At 41.6% G+C, this 19,669-nt stretch overlaps 1 protein-coding gene across 1 annotated transcript in view; it reads left to right on the forward strand.

Moving 5' to 3' along the window:
- Nucleotides 1–1,338: 1,338 nt before the first annotated feature.
- jph3b (junctophilin 3b) overlaps nt 1,339–19,669 on the forward strand; it is a 72,042-nt gene continuing 53,711 nt past the window's right edge. The window contains exon 1 of the mRNA XM_088339655.1: nt 1,339–3,836. Within this exon, the coding sequence (XP_088195781.1) occupies nt 3,455–3,836 (382 nt within the window). The 5' untranslated portion in view covers nt 1,339–3,454. The remainder of the gene's footprint in view (nt 3,837–19,669) is intronic.

Consider the following 19,669-nt stretch of genomic DNA (forward strand, 5'->3'; position numbering starts at 1 on the left):
AGGTTTCTTCATTTTCCTCATGCTGAGGTTTTTTAGTTTTAGGTTTTTAGTTTTTCCTTGCCCTCATGTTGTTTCCAGATCAGGGGATGGTCTTATATTGCCTGGTCCTGAATGTTGACAAAACTAAAGAGATCATTGTCGACTTTAGGAAAAACCAGCCCAACCATGCCCCACTTTGCATCAACAACAAGGCTGTGGAGGTTGTCAGCAGTATCAAGTTCCTAGGGGTGCACATTACAAACAAACTCACCTGGTCCGTGAACACTGCATCACTGGTTAAGAGGGCACAGCAGCGCCTGTACTTCCTGCGGAGGATGAGGAGAGCCCACCTGCCCCCACCCTCCCTCATCACATTCTACAGGGGCACCATAGAGAGTATCCTGACCAGCTGTATCTCTGTGTGGTGTGGAGGCTGCAGCGCTACCGACTGGGGTAGCGTGAGGAGGGTAACGAGGACAGCAGAGAAAATAATCGGGACTACACTTCCCTCCATTCAGGACATTGGCCAGAAGCGCTGCCTATCCCATGCTAAGAACATTATCGGGGACCCCTCTCACCCCCATCATGGACTGTTCACTCTGCTAGCCTCTGGGAAGAGGTACTGCAGTGTGCGGTGCAGGACCACCAGGTTCCGCAGTAGTCTAGTCCCCCTGGCCATTAGACTGTTAAATGGTCAATCTAACATATAGTTAACCTAAATCTAAACGGCTGCTAATCTGACTTTTTGCACTACTGGCAGTTCTTTATAGCTTGCCACTCCTTGCACATTTGCTCTCTGCACTATTGTACTTACAGCGTTATTGTTACAGTGTTACTGTTACTGTTTACCTGACTTGTTAACCTGACTGCCCATTTTGCACATCTGGTTAGCTACTCCTCTTGCACTATCGGCATTATGGTAAAATACTATACGTAGCCATAATACAATACAACTTTTACTTATATCTGTACATTCGAGGAAACTGTGCGGGTCAGATGTATCGACATTTCGTTCTGTATACACGTGTACTAGAATGACAATAAAGTAGATCTGAATCTGAATCTGAATCTGAATATTATAGTCTGAAATAATAGTCTGTGCAATAACTGTGCAGCCCTTTGAGTCTCTTTGTGATTAAGGGCTATACAAATAAAAATGACTTGACTTGAATCTGTATACAGGCAGGAGGCGCTACATAGTACACAATGTCCCTTTAAGAGCTACCATTTAGTGGTTTTAAGCATGAGTGTGTGTCTCTTTAAAAACAGAGCGACCTTCTTAGGAGAGGCGGGGGAGCAAGTGATGTTGGCTCCCTGCATTGGAACAGTCCTCTGTAATGAGCAGATTTTCTAGGGGAGGGAGAGAGAGAGAGGTAGAGAGAGAGAAAAAAAGAGTGAGAGAGAGAGAGAGATGGAATAAGAGGGAATTGTGGGAGCAAAGCAAGCAGGTTATGCGTCAGCCGCTTCTCCACAGGGGAAACGTGGAGATGAAGATGAGATGCTGAAGAGCACCGGAGAGAGCAAAACCAAATCATTTACATGGATATTGTTTTCATCTCGCAGGCGAGCGAGAGGCAACCCACGCAGAGGATAAACCACTTATGGATGCAGTGGATTAAAAACCTGCCGACGGACTGAGACACAAGCTGCAGCAACAAGACGGGTGGAGATATTCATCTATTCACTTATTTATTTTTGTTTGTGTGTGAGTGACTGCATTGCTCTCTGCTGGCAACCGGACAAAGCCAAACACAAAGCTCAATTTATTGATGTTGGATGTTTTAGTACGGGTGAGTGTATATAGGCACCAAAAGTGAGCTCCAGATTGACTTAGTTGTGCCATGTAGCCATGTTATGAGTGATCACCAAAACAGTTGTTGAAGATTGAAATCAACATCCCAGGAAGGAGGTCCTTTTTTTAAAATAGATCAGACGGCATTTTGCGTGCTGCAGGGGACTGGTTCTTCATCATGGAACCTTATGTTTGATGAGAAGCCATCAGGGAGACTTCGGTTCCACAGTTGAGAAGAACCAAGAGGACGATAGAGACGCAGGAGGCATCTGAAAGCAGGGAAGGAGTGTCGTGGAGCCTGTAGGCCGGCCCATGGCATACGGCTGGAGCTTTTTACCGGTTTGCTTTCCTCACTCGAGCTTGTGATGGCAACAAATGGACCAATGTCGTACCCTACCGCATCTCGAAGGAGCTGAAAAGTTGCCAGGTGGTGCTCCCGAAAAGCCAGCGGGAGGATGGTGTGAACCATTAGATAGGAGAACCCTGCAGCCGTCACCGCCTCGGCATACCTGTTTTCTTCTTCCACCTTGTGCAACGCTGACCGCATCCAAAAGGAGGCCTGCGTTGAACTGAGTGGGAGTTTTCTCCCTCCCACTCTTCCCTTTTCTTTTCCTCCTCAGCTCCATGAACTAAACTCCAAGGCAGTGTTGGGCGCGTTTCTGAAAAAAGGCGTTGGTTACAGTTACGAGTTAGTTCATATAAAAAGTAATCCCTTACCCTTAGATTACTGACAAAATATAGCGAGATACTCCGAAAGAATCTATTTCGTTGCTATCGACCCCCAACCTGCTTAAGAATAGCCACAAGAAATAGAAAAATACGTGTACACCAACCTGTGGAAGCAGTGAAGCCTTTATATTTCTTGGCTTGCGCAATCGTGAGAGCTTCCAAACGAACACTTAGCCGAGACATTCCATATCAATTTTGTCTTTCGTTGACAAACCACTCTAAGATTTCCCTCTCCAATTCTGGGTAATGTCAAATAAATGTTCTGTTTTCCTCCAGGAATGGTGCATTGCAAAAATAATTCTACAAATAAAAAGACCCAAAATTAGCACTCTTTTACTGTAAAATTGATTGATTTTGTTTTTCCTGTATAAGCTCCGCCTCTCCCCACATGCTGCCTACTATTGGCCACTGGTGTCACAACCAAATATAGGCAAATAAACTGAACCCCTGATATTAGTATTTTATGTTGTAATTTTAAGGACGGCTTGGATGTGACTATATACGGTAGGGAGAACACCAGAATATCAGTGGGGAGAAATTACATGAACTTGTATCCAGTTGTATTTTGTAGCTGCATATAAATACACCCACCTGTTACAAGGATTGTATTCAGGGTTGTCTAGCCGGCAGATTGAGGGTTGAATGTTACTTCACGAGCGAAGGAGAAACTGTCAAAATGTATAAATATAATTCATAACCTGCTTTTAGAAAGTAACAGAGTAATGCACCATGTTGTAATAACAGTCGAGTTACATAATTGTATTAATAACAAGTTGCAGTTCTCGTTACGGAGAAAAGTAATTGCGTTCCAGGAACGCGTACCTTTCTAACGCGTAACTCCCAACACTGCACCAGATCACCAACCTGTCCTTCTTTCTTCTCCCTCTGTTTTGTTTTTCTTTTTTTTTTCTTTTTGCTGAGGCTTCGTGTGATTTGCCGGGACCTGTTTCATGCATGTCCACTGGAGGCAGATTCAACTTTGACGATGGGGGGTCATACTGCGGCGGGTGGGAAGAGGGTAAGGCGCACGGCCACGGCATATGCACGGGACCCAAGGGCCAGGGCGAGTACTGCGGATCCTGGGCCCACGGCTTTGAGCTCTTGGGGGTCTACACGTGGCCAAGCGGGAACACGTTCCAGGGCACGTGGGCGCAGGGCAAAAGGCATGGTGTTGGGGTGGAGAATAAGGGCAGGTGGGTCTACAAGGGGGAATGGACTCACGGCTTCAAGGGACGCTATGGCCTCCGGGAGAGCACCGGGATGAGCGGGAAGTACGAGGGAACCTGGAACAACGGGCTGCAAGACGGGTACGGCACCGAGACCTACTCAGATGGAGGTAAGACAAAGTCACTTGTTTTATGGTTGCTATGAGTGTGAAAGGAACAACATTGAGGGAAAGGACTTATTTTCACGACTATAAAGCCTATGTGAGCCTGTTAATGATGAAAAGGATCAGCCTCCTTTACCCCCGAATAACTTTAGCCAATCGTGACTGATTCAAATGATGATTGACACATTGGTTAGGAAATGAAACGCTGGTGTATATATATCCCAGCATACACCGCGGACTACTACTTGCCTTAGTTGAAAGACTTTGCGACTTAATATTGATCCATATATAAGGCGCGCTGTATTATAAGGCGCATGGTCAGCTTTTGAAAAAAATAAAGGCTTTTAGCTGCGCCTTATAGTCGTGAAAATACGGTAATTGTTTGTTCAAATGAGTGTGTAACTCAAGGATGTCCAACTCAGTTTGGCTCTGGGGCCAGATCCAGACTTTCTGTTCTGCCGGATCAGTATTATGCTTTATCATTCAGCCTACATTATAAACCATCATACATATAATCACGGATGACAAGGGATCGTTTTTCAGCACAACACATCTTTTCACAAACAATTGGGAAAATACGTTTTTCACGTTTGGCATTGAATGTGTTAACTGGTTTAGCAGTTGGGTGAATGCAGTTTTACACCTGAACCAACTCATCACGCCATAAAAACTCAAAACGGCTCCCTCGTGGCTGGAGAGAGCATTTGGTTTGCATTAATTTAAAAATTCAGAACTTTTGATAGAAATTACCAAGGCAATCACTTCTTTCTTTGACATACCATATTTTCACGACCATAAGGCATCCATAAAAGTCTGCGATTTTCTTCATATTGTGCTGCGCACCCTGTGTGTCATGTAAAGCGGTGGATGTAGACCAGCTCAGTGGCCTAAGGGTTGGGTGCCTGCCTCCGAGACTGGGAGGTTGTCAGGAACCAGGAACGGAGACGGGAACCCAATTGCGTTCGTTTCTTAGTTTTATTTGAAAAGAGACTTAAGCTTGCACCCACGATCCAGTGATCGTCAATGGTGGGGAGCAGGTCGCTCGGGACGCGGAAGTGGCACTTCTCTGGCGAGCGATAGCGGTTTCGAAGAGGGAAAAGCAGGTCAGGTTACCGGGGCGCAGGAGCAGAGACGTGATCAAACGGAAACAGGTCGAAGCCGGGAAACGTACGGGAGTCAAAAACAAGGAGTCAGGTTCGGAAGGCTTGCCTTAACAATCGGACACCGATAACAGGGAGCCGGGGGGTTTAAATAGTGGCAAGGAGCCAATCAGCGACCAGTGCTGTTGGCGCCACCGGGGCAGCCGCAGGTACCCCGAATCAGTAATCATGACAGAGGTCACAGGTTCAAGCATGAGTTAAGTCAAGACTTACAATATTTTTGGGTTAAACCCGATGTTTTTGTGAGATTGTTTACATTTCCAACTAAATGTGATTTTCTGTGACTTCTATGCGTCTCCTACGTGAAAGCAAACACATACCGTTCGTGCGGAAGAGGACAAATGACGTCACATGCATTGCATTGTTGGCGGGAGTACTCATGGATGCTAACGCCGTAGCGCATCTAGCAGTTTGAAAGTCTTGGTGCTTTCGTTTCATGAATGGGGTAATTTTTCCACCTGGAGCAAGGCTACGGTGGCACAGAAACTTCCAGCGGATTATGATGAAAATAATGGATTGTCGACACTTGGGCTTACGTGTCTGTCGGGACTATTGTTCAAGCTTTAGGAAAGTGACTCTGAAAGTGAAAAAGTGAACCTTTTAATGGTTGTTTAGCGAAGCTATTTTGGTCAGAGACAGAGGAAGATGATTTTACTGGTTTTGTTTGATATGGATTCCAGGTAAAAAAAAGTAAAGATATTGAGCACCAAACTCTGTCTTGCAATGGTTTTTAGTTTTAAATTTTGTTTTTCCGTGTGTTTTACTTCATAATCAATACTTAAATAAACCACAATGAAACTTAGTTTGGCTACCGTTGTACTTTGATATACGCACACTTGTATGCTTGTCTGTGTTGTTGTAATGCGGCAGCAGCAGAAGGCACCTGCGCCCTGTCGTGTGGTGCGCCATGAGTAATGTTAAATACAAATATAGAACCAGTTGCAGAGACTACCCCTTTTGACACGATGCGCCCTATGGTCATGAAAATACAGTACTTGGACATTTATGGATGGCTGAATGGAAACTCCCAATGGGCTATGGTTAGTGATCAAGGATGGAGAGCAAAGGCTTTGTGATGTACGATATCAGTAGGTTGTCAAGAGATTTCGTTGGTTCACCCTACCCGACTAGATCGCCAGATACATTCAGACATTGCTCGAGTTATCCTCTTTTTTTTTTTAGCTCTTCTTGACACTGAAAAGTTGTAAAGTTAGCAAATCACAGCTTTGTTCTATAGTCTGACAACACTTTTAAAAAGCTTGTGTTGAACGGGAGGGTGTGCCGGAACCAAGAGAGGGCGTCTGGAGCTTGTGTGTTGGTTTTATAGATGGGATGATTGGTCGAGCCTGGGCTAACCCATCATTTGGGGAGTTCATTCACTTCTTGTGAGGATTGTTCTGTCGCGAGAGGAATCGGGTGGGGGCATTGACTCTACATAGTTTACAGTGAAAATGGTTAAAGTAAGATAAGGCCTGTTTTAAGTACAGTCCAAACGCCAACCCTTACCCTAAAAAGATGAAGAAAGAGGAGTTTATTGAGCGCATCTAAGAAATGCATGTACTTGCATGCGTCAACAGAGATAACAGGCCAAAAAATGGCATTAGGTAAAAATTTTGTACGGCACCTTTAAACTTCTACAAAGACAAGAAACTTCTAGGTGCTACTTTTTAGAATGTTTCACTTTTCATATCAACTTAAACAGGAAAATTGTGACTCTTCCATCCATTATCTGCACCGCTTATCCTCAGTAGAGTCGTGGGGATGCTGGAGCCCATCCCAGCTATTTTCGGGCAGTGGGCAGGGGACACCCTGAACTGGTTGCCAGCCAGTCACAGGGCACACGAGGACAGAAAAGTTGCTCGCTCATTCACACTTAGGGGCAATTTGGACCGGCCAATTAACCTGACATGCATGTTTTTGAGGAAACCCACGCAAGAACGGGGAGAACATGCAAACTCCGCACAGGAAGGTTGGTAGCTGGATTTGAACCAATGACCTCAGAACTGTGCCGCACACGTGCTAACCACCGCGCCGCCGTGCTGCACAATTGTGACTATTATTCTAAGTAAAATAATACCGGAATAGGTTTCCTCAATATTATCTGGTTGATTAATGACAGTGAGGAAATACACCTACAGTGGGTGCTTAGCAGCTACTGTCTGCTTTTGGCGACATCTAGTGGACATATTTAAAGTCATTATTTTGGACACGATCCAGCTCATTTTTGTCTTGCTTTTTTTGTAAGATCGTCTCATGGTGGGCCACATAAAATAATGTTGCAGGCCACATTTCACCCACAGACCATGAGTTTGACATGTGTGGTTTATAGAGTAGGGGTGTACTGATCCAATTTTTGTGGACCTAACAACCACATTGTAACTTCTTTGGAGGGTCAGTAGAGCAACAATGTTTAAAATTGTTCTGTAAAATGTTGGACGATACATGTGAAACAATATTAACTGCAGGTTATATTTGCACAATGAGTAACATTTCACTCAAAATAACAAAGACAGACGCTGCCCGAATTACGCACGAGATTCTGGACGATCATTCGTAAGTTGAATTTGTTCGTAAGTTGCTTCAGTGCTATATTTTGTATGTTTTAGGTTTATATAAGTATGTTTAAGGCTTGTATTAGTAACCTGTTTTGTTTTGTACTAAAAAAAATAAACATTTCATGAAATAATATGCTCTATAAAGAAAAATAAAGTTAAATGTAACTTACTTTTGGAAGATAAGCTTCAAGAGGTTATCCTTCGTGTTAGAGAGTGGCCGAAAAAAAGCCAACCATTTTCTCAACCGTATCAAGCTTTCTTATTCCGCTTTTATTTCAAAAGAAACGGCTCTTTTACACTTTGCACGAAACATATTGAACGGATCCAGGATATATTTAACAATAAAAATGTCAGAGTTCTTAGCGTGCTGGAGATAGTATAGACATAGTTTAGAGAGTACTGTATAATAACCTGTATTGTTTTGTACTACAAAATAAAAATTTTATAAAATAATATGCTCTATAAAGATTAATAAAGTTAAGTTAAGTCCTCCGTGGTAAAAGTGGCCAAAAAAGAGCGTTCCGACCATTTTCTCAACCGCATCAAGCTTTCTTATTCCAGTTTCATTTGAAAAGAAACGGCTCACCTCTTCTTTACACTTTACACCAACCATATTGAATGAGTGCACGAGACATTAAACAATAAAAAGGTCAAAGTTCTTTGCGCGCAAGCGATACAGTACTTGTTATGATTACACACGAACCAGGAAGTAGAAGCACGATTTCTTCTTCGGGGTGGGTGCTGGGGGACCTCTCACAACGCCACACGGCGGAAAGAAGCACTACAGTACTGTCCTCTACCCGGAAAAAGGTGCAAACAATACAAAGAGAAACAAAGAAAGAGAAAAAGAGAGACACAGAAAGTGAAAGAGAGAGACAGCGAGAGCGAAAAAAGGAGGGGAAAAAAAGAGCGAGAAAAAAAGAGAGAGAGAAATACAAGTCCACCATTTTTGTGATAGGCACCTGGCTTTGGCAACATCAAGTGGACATATTTCAACCTGCAGCTCGTTTTTCTCTTGCGCTTCTCTGCCTTTTGTCTCGCGGGCCAGATTCAATCCCTTAGCGGGCCTGATCTGGCCCCCTGTCACGGAACGAACCGGGAGGCAGGAAGTGTGAACTCATTTTGCGTTTACGATCCGTTACTTTTATTTAGAAAATAAAAGTCATCCAACACGCAGGGGACCAAAGACAAAACAAAACAGGCTTACAGGCAATCAAAAATTCAAACTAGATAATACTCACAAAACAAGCTTAAAGGCAATAACTCAGAACAAACGGGCATGAACAGGTCTTCAAGAAAGAAAGGCTATGGTTTAGCAACGGGCAGTCCCAAAACGAGCGCTTGAGTATCTCACCCGCAATCAAGTCAATCTGTCTCAGCCGGTGTCAAGGGGCGAGACTAGCTGGGTGCCATGGCGACCGTGCAGGACGTGAAAACCCCCGGGCCGCATGCTTGACACCCCTGATGTACGAGGCAAAAGCGCTGACGGTAAGAGGCATGCGGTCTGCTTACGTAAGTCTACTATGAACATCTGGCTGTTCCAGGACAATACTGTTGATGTGCACAAATACACACTCTTGTGTTATGATATCTAGAGAGATTAGTTTGAAAGGTTCCATCGGGACAGGAATGGCCGACACGGGGCCAGGCAGATGAGTTACAGGAGACAATGTCAAGGAAGGAATCAGTTTGATGAGCACATGACACAAAGATGTCCGCCCCTGTGATTATTGTTATCAGAGGGGAGTTTAAACCAAGAGGGATTCTGGGAGCTACATGAGCAATGGCCATTAGATAGATGCTTGAATCAAAGGAATGCGTTATAGGTATTTTCATCAGTTGTGTACACCAGGGGTGTCAAACGTGCGGCTCGAAGGCCGGACCAGCCTGTAAACTAGTCCAGAAAGTCTATGACGGCCACGACGAAGCTTCCCATCTCTGCCAGCTGGTCCATGCACGCGTCCACATGCTTCAGGTCAAGCGCTGGTCCGCCTACTCATCTCAAATCGTCCTTCTCCTTCGTATCACCACCAGGCAGGCAGTCGGAAAAAGACAGGACAATACAGAATATGAGGTGGGCATCAATCATAAGCTTTGGAATAGAAGTGTGCCTTAAGCCTTGATTTAAAAACTTCCATTGAGGTTGCAGATCTTATCTCCGGAGGCAGGGAATTCCATAGCACCGGGGCCCGGATGGAGAACGCTCTCGAGCCTGCAGACTTCTTGGCTCTCTGAGTCACAAGTAGACCGGCATTTTCCGAGTGCAGACATAGAGGGAAACTAAATCTGAAAGATATGAGGGAGCAAGTCCATACATGATTTTGTATACTTTTGTTTAAGTCCGCTGGCATTAAACCTACGTTCAAATGACCCTACCTTGACCCGGAAAGCCTATGTAATTATAGACCCGTGTCATACTACCATTTATTTTTAAAGTACTTGAAAAAGTTGTGGAACAGCAGCAAAATCTTTAAATGTCTGAGAATAATCTTTTTAAATTTATGGAGCTGAATGATTTTTATGTCTGAGAATAATGAGCCCGTTTAGACTTCTTGTGATTAAGAACTACACGAATAAACATGACTTGACACGACTTAAACTATGAACACAATACAAACCTAAAATTTATTATGTGTTTATTTGATATCCTTCAGAGCCTGATCAATCATCAGATTCACCCAATAGTTGTTGCGCTCATCATATTTTTTTGCGTTTTTGTTTTTAACATTTGAAATCTTTCAGGACTGCTATCTGTTCTATCCTTTCTCTGACATTCATCTCTGGTACCGTGACTCAAAATTGTGTGATAATGAGATCAATCTAATGCCATTCCATGGCTCATCTATATCACTGGTGGTTTGGTGGTTATGATCCGACGCTCTCGCGTGCGCGACCTAGTTTCGATTCCTATTGCATCCAATGTTTTGCGATTGGGGTCAGCGATTTTTTTTGACTGATCAATCATTGCACAAATACAGGAGTATACCATAAAACCCCATGTTTAACATGAGCCCAAAATTTGAGTTCTTATTAAGGTTAAAGAAATGCGTGTAATACACGAATAAATACGGTAGTAATTAACTTTGTTTGAATCAAGATCGGCTCTCAACAAATGTATGTTTATTTCTGTAGAGCCTTGTGCAACAGGTCAACAATGGAAGCACAGAACATTTATGAAGATTAAAGATCCCTTGAATGAATGAAAACTTTATTCCGAACATTAAAATAAAAACAGGACAAAAACAATGAGTCAACAACAAAATAATGTCACATAACATGTTCGAAAAGGGGTAGTCAGAAGCAGATGCTTATTTTCCCTACCCCTTTATCTTCCCTATTAAATACATTTTCCAAATCCTCTTGTGTCTAATATAACAAAATCTCATGGATATACTTATTACATAGGTCGGATATCAATAATTATAATAATTACAATAATCACATATTTTATATACTAATCTTCGTCATACCCATCCCTCAACGTCATAATGCCACTAGTTAGCAAATATCACTGCGGCACCAATGATAATAAAGATAAACATATATAATAACAGTTATGATATGATAATAGCAACAATAACAACAAGTTACCCATAGTTTTAAACGCAGTATTTCCAATCTCCCTCATATCCCATTTTCTTCATCCCTGTATTTTGCCAGTAATGCTTTTTTGTATTCAAACTTGAACACATGAATAGTTGGACATTGTTTGATCTCATCTTGTAAATGATTCCAAAGTTTGACTCCACACACAGACACACACATACTTTTCCTGGTTGTTCTCACCTTTGGGATTTTGAATTTACTACAGCCCCTCAAGTTTTAATTTCCCTCTTTCCGAATGAATATTTTTTTTATGTTTTCTTGCACCATGTTTTTGTTGACCTTAAATAAGAGTTGTGAAGTGAAAACATTTATTAAATCATCCAATTTTAATAATTTGGACTGCATGAATAAAATACTAGTATGATCCCGATGTCCCTTTGATATTTTGTTTAATATTAGGTTTAATATTTATTTGCATTGCGAATGTGATCTCTACGGCCTGGTTACATGTATCCGTCCTGTATGTCATCAAAAGTTCAATAAGCGTTTCCGTAAATTGGGTGAAAACACGTGGAAGACTTCTGTCAATTGTCTGTGAATCTTCACAGTTGTTTTTCTACTAACAGTCGAAACTTTTGTAGTTAACTTTAATGTAGCCTTTGGTGGATAACGGGTGGAATTGCATTTTTTTTTTAATAATTCAATCAGGCAACAAAGACTTTGTTTTCATGGAGGGAATAGTCCGATTGAGATTGGACTATTCCCCGTATTCCGGTTATGTAAAGTCATAAATGTCGACAGAAATCCTATTGAAGTCTTAGGCTGATCACTAGTAGTCCAATTGAAACGGTTGGGTTAGCCCTTTGAATTTCCGATTACTCGTGTACGTATACTCGTATAAGTGAATAATTCCTTCACATGCGCACATCATTGTAGTTTTTCTCATCCAGGATTTTTTGGTGCCGCAAAGAACTTTAGATTTGTCATCATACAGGATCGATTGTTACACTCCAATTCTGGCTTATTCGTCAAAAAAAAAAGCTTCATGTGTATTTCTTCAGGACATAGTATTTAATATTTTATTTTGTTATGAACAAAGATCATCATTATTTTTTCTCTCCTATGCCTCTTTGTTGAAATAAAATATGCCATTCTTTTTTAGCTCACAAGGAGATGTAGTCAGTTTTAGGCCCGATTCTCATCTACCCAAAACTTCTACAACTCCCCTTTTTATTCTCAGAATTGTTGGAAAAGGGGAGTTGTAGGAAGGTACAAAGGGACACATAATTTGTCTACAGGGGAGAATTCAGCCTCACTCCACATATTAATAGTTGATAGGTCTAAACAGCTCACATCCCCAAAGGGTGATAAAACTCTTTGAAGCATGGGAAATTCTACTCAACTGTGAGGGTTTCTTTAATGCACAATGTTCATAGTTAGTGCATTATGAATTTACAATAATCCTATCAGTTAAGTAATCTATCCCCGCCGAAAGACCAAGCTGCAAGAGATGTTGCGAGAAGTAATGGTGGTATCTGTAGGTAAAAGTTGAGAATATCTATCTATCTACCTTGGTCATATCCCTCAAGAGGGGTGACCGACAGCAAGACACACACATACAAATACAAAGAAAATAAAAAGGAAATAAAAAGCAAAAAAAAACACACACAAATTTTTGGACCATGGCCAACCCAATTGCCCAAACACCCAAACAAGTTAGGCACCTCGGCACCCAAGTTGGTCATGCTTTCGTCCCTCCAGATGAAAAGGGACACCAGAAAGCGGCCATGTCACTCGGGTCAGGGTGACACAACACACTCTTTTGTTCAACAGCAGGGCCCGACAGCTTTCACTGGTTTACCCCTGCCGCATCATACGGGTGCCCAGCCCATCCTTAAGAACGCGTCCACAATCCCACTATCCTTTCACAACACCTCTCCACTCCTTTCTATCACCAACAAAAGCTCTAGCTTCTGTTATATTTAGACCTCTTTCCTGCAGTGCACTCATAACACCATCCAACCACGTCAATCGGGGCCTTTCTCTTGGTCTCCTTCCATTTACTTCTGCTCTGTAGATCCTCTTCAACATTCGCTCTTCATCCATCCTCTCCATGTCTCCAAACCAACCGAGTACTCTCTTATCTGCTCAGTTCCACGACTACTCCTGTTCTGTCTCTCACAATTTCATTTCTCAATTTATCCAATCTTGTCACTCCTAACATAGTCCTCAAACACTTCATCTCAAAAACATTCAATTTCCTTCTTAAATCTGCGTTCAGGCTCAAAGTCTCTGCACCATACTACACAGTCGGCCCAATCACACTCTCATACAGTCCCCTCTTAACATCCATACTCATACTCTTGTTGTTCATCACTCTCAAGTTGAGAATATATCCCCCCCAAAAACTGGGATCCTATGTCCTCCATTTTTAGAATAGTGTTTGAAATATAATAACTCCAGTTAAGTGTCAATTGATCCAACAGTTTGGCCTTGTCATGTCTCAGCTAGCAACTCCCTTCTCCATCCCCATACCTCAGATATGAAAGCATCTCTCCTCGCGCTCTTCTTGTTTCTATTTGGCATTTTACGCCTCTCCTACGTCTGTTCTCCTCCCACCTTTCTCTTCCCTCTTGCATCCCACTGCTCAACACAGGACAGTGCGTTTCCATAGTAACGCAAACCGATGTGCAGCAGGTCAGCGTGTCACCAGAGACTCTTCACCTCGCTACTATTGGCCACTCCAAGGGCCACACGAGGCCCTGATTGGCTGGCTCGGCCTACCGGGCTAATGGTGTTTACTGAGATGAAGAGCTAAGCTGACTGATTACAAACTCACATTTGCACGTAGATGCACGCATGCACTCACACAATGAGGAAAAGAGCAAGAGAGGCAGATTATTCGTCAGTGCGGTTCGCAGTCGAAACAACTGAAGATTATTGTTGTCAGTCGTTGTTTCTTACTGCTTAATACAGCAAAACAGACACTGCAAATTACCGTTCACTTTTGAAGGCGAACAAACTAAGAGAGAAAGAAATCCAAACAACGTTACTTCCAGTGCTGGTTTGAGATGGAGATCTTTTGGAACAATAGTAAAAAAATGCTGGTTGGGAAATCTGACATGGTTGCACTTTAACATCGATTTACTGTATGCTGCTGTTAAGTTTTTATGTTACCATGTCTGCACTTTTAATGCTTACATTGGGTCATTCATAAGTTTTGAGTTATTTGTAGATATTCATTCTGTAAATATTCTTTTCTTTTTATTATTCCCTGCCATCAGGGAAAGACTTCAGAACCAGCAGGCTCAAGGAGGACTTCTTACATTGTGCTTTCAGGACTCTGAATTTTCTCCCTCACAATTTTTTGAATACCCAACCTTATATATATTTATATATTTTTACATGCATACCTTTTCTTCTTTTTACCTTGTTTTTGTTGCTTGGATGGTGTCCGATTCATTACGTGAGGGAGTAATTTTATCTGTGCTTTATTTTGTGCATATAGCATATTTGACAATCAAGTTGAAGTTGAATGGATACTTCAAACGAAGTTTTGTAGTTCTTTTTACCAATGACAATACATATTCTGAATCCGAATCTGGATGAGTGATTCTCAACCAGTGTGTTGTCAAGTCAAGTCATGTTTATTTGTATAGGCCTTAATCACAAGGAGTCTCAAAGGGCTGCACAGACCAGAGATTATTGCAAACGACAGACTATTATGACACCATCCCCTGATCTAAAACCGACATGAGGGCAAGGAAAAATGAAAAAACCTCAACATGAGGAAAATGGAGAAACCTTGAGAAGGGACCACACATGAGGTAATCGCCCTTCCAGGATGCAATGGATATTGTAATAGAAAATTAATACACGGGTATCATCAACGTGAACTATATGTTATTCATAAGCTATCGAATATAAATGCAGATCATTTGATTTCATTTCAAGCGAGTTTCAAGCCTAGATTTAAACAGTTCCACTGAGGTTGCAGATTGAATCTTAGGGGGAAGAGCATTCCACAGTAGACAAAGGAACTGATAAATTGTAGTTTTTTTTAATTTTCATTTTAACGAAAATGAAAAAGAATGGGGCTTAAAATAAAGTTATCTAAATATTAATCTTGGTCAACCCCTGACGGGCCAAACCTAAGAATGCATAAAAAACAACAGTAATACTTGCTTTTAGTTAGATCTGAATCCGACTGTAGTTCAAGTAGTTTATTCCGTTTTCTATATTGGACACCTGCAAAGGAGATTGCATAGGATTCGTTATTTCGACTATTATGCACTGATAACACCCTTGTCACTATCGGCCAATCGTGTTACTCCTCTTTTAAATTCCAAAGTTTAGGGCGAATGTACTTTCGTAACGTATGTGATTTTATAAAAATGAAGGGCTTAGGGGAGGGCCTAGTTCAAAATCGATTTATGTCTTCTCTCCTTATTTTAAGTGTCTATTAAATTTTACATTTATCAATGGTTCTATATTCACGGTGTGAAATACCGAAGGAATTTCCCTAATCTTGCAAACTCAGTTTCCCCTTTTGCATGTCAAGTTGGATCACTGGACAAGCAACTCGGGCTATATGGGGACCGTAATTGAATGTGACTGCCTCATTATATCTTTCATTCATCAATTATCTGCACCGCTTGTCCTCAGTAGGGTCGTGGGGGTGGTGGAGCCCATCCTAATTATTTTCAGGCAAGGGTCAGGGTACACCCTGAACTGGTTGCCAGCCAGTAGCAGAGCACACAAAGACAGACACCTCACTTGCTCATTCTCACCTTGAGACAATTTGAACCGGCCAATTAACCTGACATGCATGTTTGTGGAATGCGAAAGGAAACTAGAGTGCCTGGGGAGAACACGCAAACTCGGCACAGGAAAGCTGGTTGCTAGTTTTGATCCCATAACCTCAGAACTTTGCCGTGGACATACTAACCACTCAGCTGACGTGCGGCTAGTACCTTAAAAATCATTAAAATCCTGACATAAAGGGAACTCTATTTTCCACTTGTGTGAAATAGAGTCAGTGTTTCAGCACTTCAGGGGAATCTTTGTAATATTTGTTACTTGATGTTTCCTTATCGAGCAACAGAAAATGAGTCCTAGACATACAATGAAGAAAAAAACTACAACGACATGAAGGGACCAAACCGCAATCTTTCACAAAGTTTTTAGTTTTGTAGGGTACCCTTAGCATAAAGATGGCGGACAACCATGTCAGCCCCATCTAAGTGAGCTTCATTTTATGTAAAACAAAGGCAGTAGTCCAGGGTTGGGTAAGGTTACTTTAACTTGATTACTTTCAACTACTTTTGGATTACTCCAATACCAAATATGCTAATTAAAGACAAAAGAAACTAAATATGAGTAAAATTACTAAATTTTGTGCAGCCTTGGGGAGTAACGGAACACATGGAACGGCAAAAATGATGTTGGCAAGCTGTTTGGATTTATTTTCATTTTGTTTCTGTCGCATTTTAAGTTAGTTTTGCCGGAGATCAAAGAGATCAAAGCCAGGAGAGAAAGCTTACCACGTGTTGTGAGTCATAATTTTATTCATATTTAGTTTATTTTGTCTTTTATTAGTATATTTGGTATTGGAGTACTCCAAAAGTAATTGAAAATAATCAAGTTAAAGTAACCCTACCCTGGACAGTACAAATTTCTTGATCCACGAGTATATCAAAAATGCATGTTTACATTATCGTTTATGTATTATTTGCTTATTATTTCATTCAGTGTTTTTTTGAATGAATAACAGGGGGGGGGGGTACCACTAGGAGGCGCTAAGTAATACAAAATGTCCCCTTTGGTCAGATGGTGCTCTTTCTAACTTAGGAGCCCTTCCCTTACAGTAGCTCATCTAACTGAATGAATCCTAAAAGAACATTCTGTCCCAGCATGCTACAGACTGTTTTTCGTTCAGACTCTTTGACTTTCTAAATTGCCTTAAATATAAAAATGTGTGCAAGTGTACACCGGATAAAAGTAAAAGCAAAACTCAAGCGATATCCTGCTGAGCATTTTTTTCCCAAAGATTCAGGGAAGGAAACAACAAGAAGAATGCTTGCTGGCAAAAGTGGAGAACATTTATAAATAATTCACCAAGTGGAATATTTGGAAAAGCAATTTTTGATGAGGCAGGAAATGCAGTCATCTGATTTGTTAGACATTAAAGGATACGCACACAAACTGTTTTTGTGTGAATGCTGACTTATGAATTTGATGTGGCACTCATTACTTTTATCTTTTACATTCTCACTGGAGAATGATTTTGTTATTTTGTGCAGACATGTAGTGCTAAGCTAACTGTTTTTTAATAATTCAAAGCTGCATTGCAAAAAGGTTGAATAGTGCTGTTTTTGTCACTGTTGCCATGGCGCCCAATTGGCCCCGCCCGTGTGGTGCCAGCTACGGCTCATTGACAGATTGGCTTTCCGTCTTTTTAAGCTCAGTGCTCTCATTCTTCCTCGGTCAGTCCGTCAACGAACCTCTGCCCCGCAAGACGTGGGTTGTGACTCGGTCCCGTTTTCCTGTTGGTATTTCCAGTCTGGCATTGTTCTGTTTATTTTGTCCTGTTTAATATCGGTTTCCAGTTTCGTTCCCGTCTATTTTTGTCCTGTTTATTATTCTCTCCAGTTTTTGTTCCTGTCTGGTTTGTCCTGTTTAATTTCGATTTCCTGTTTCATTATGAATCCTGTCTGTCCTGTCCTGTCCTGTCCGGTATCGACCTCATCTGTCCGATATCTGCTCGGGCAATTGGAGTCCTGTCTTTCCACGCCAGACCGCTGCCTAACGTGCATGACTCCCCATTTCCCGTAAAAAAAAAGGTTTGTGTGAGAACCTCACGCATTTGGGTCCTGATTTTGTTCCGTTTCTTGACAGTTTTACAGTTGTTTTTGAGGATAAGCCGCTAGACAGACAAAACAAGAACTCACAAGGTGGGGGCCCAAGGCTGAGCGAAGAATCCTCGCTCCTAGGAACCCAGATGGTGTGATGTTTCCTGGAACTGCACTCCAGAGAGTCATGTAACCAATAAAATGGGAGTGGGTAGTGTTATCGGTTTGAATGGTAAATTAATGTTCAATAACTTGAAGTCAGATTTTTAATTTGAGTATCGTGATGAGAACCTTTAACCTAACACTGAGCTGCAAAAAACGACAACATGCAGACACAGAGGAGATCTTTCAACTAATGTACCCATTCCTGTATTAATTTCAGCATATGTATAATCCTCAAACGGAAAAAAAAAATGACATAAGAAAGGGCCCAAGCAAATCCCTTAAACAGATGAGAGCGCCCTGCAGTGATGTTTAGCTCTGAGCTGACGTTTAGTGTTCAATGACTCGACCAAAGTTTTACCTTCTTGCTGACTGGCCTACATATCCAGGGTTGGGTAAAGTTACTTTAACTGGATTACTTTCAGTTACTTTTGGATTACTCCAACCAAATATGCTAACAAAAGAAACTAAATATGAATTAAATGACTAAATTTTGTGCAGGCTTGGGGAGTAACGGAATACATGGAACGGCAAAAATGATGTTGGCAAGCTGTTTGGATTTTTTTTCATTTTGTTTCTGTCGCATTTTGTTATCTTTGCCGGAGATCAAAGAGATCAAAGCCAGGAGAGAAAGCTTACCACGTGTTGTGAGTCATAATTGTATTCATATTTAGTTTCTTTTGTCTTGTATTAGCATATTTGGTATTGGAGTAATCCAAAAGTAATTGAAAGTAATCCAGTTAAAGTAACCCTACCCAACCCTGTACATATCCTCGTGCAGTGGTGTTGATACGGCTTCTGCCCTTCTGTCAACAAGAGCCCTCTGGGTAATTGTTTTTTTCTTTTAATTTCTTCACACTCATTGTCAAACATGAAGAAATGCCCCTTGATGTGCAGAATGGCTCTTATTTTTGCATTTTTTTTTTTACCTTTAAGACACAAAACACTGAATTTCCCAGAGTTTTTTTTTGGTTTGAACAAATTTATTGACACTAATAACAGAAAACAATCATGACAATCTCAACAGCAATTAAGCACATTCACAATATTATATTTCAATATGACTTTTTTAACAGCAAGCACAATGTGAGGTTTGAACAACCCTTCTCGAAAATCTTAATAGCAATCAAGCATATTCACAATTTCATTATATAACATCTTTGTTAGTGTCATGCGTAACAACCTGCTGTTCTTTGTAAGCTGTCGCTTACTCATTTATTTGCATAGATTCATGCTGTTATTCCTAACATGTAATCCATTTCGAACCAGGTGTTGAAAAATGTCAGAAAACTATATATCCATCCATCCATTATCTGCACCGCTTATCCTCAGTAGGGTCGCGGGGGTGCTGGAGCCCATCCCAGCCATCTTCGGGCAGTGGGCAGGGGACACCCTGAACTGGTTGCCAGACAGTAGCAGGGTACACAGGGACAGACAACTCACTCGCTCATTCACACTCAGGGACAATTTGGACCGGGCAATTGACCTGACATGGATGTTTTTGGATTGTGGGAGGAAACCGGAGTGCCCGGAGGAAACCCTCGCAAGCACGGGGAGAACATGCA

The sequence above is a fragment of the Urocampus carinirostris genome, chromosome 7 (assembly GCF_059441175.1).
Source record: "Urocampus carinirostris isolate Australia breed hairy pipefish chromosome 7, RoL_Ucar_1.0, whole genome shotgun sequence".
Lineage (NCBI taxonomy): Eukaryota > Metazoa > Chordata > Actinopteri > Syngnathiformes > Syngnathidae > Urocampus > Urocampus carinirostris.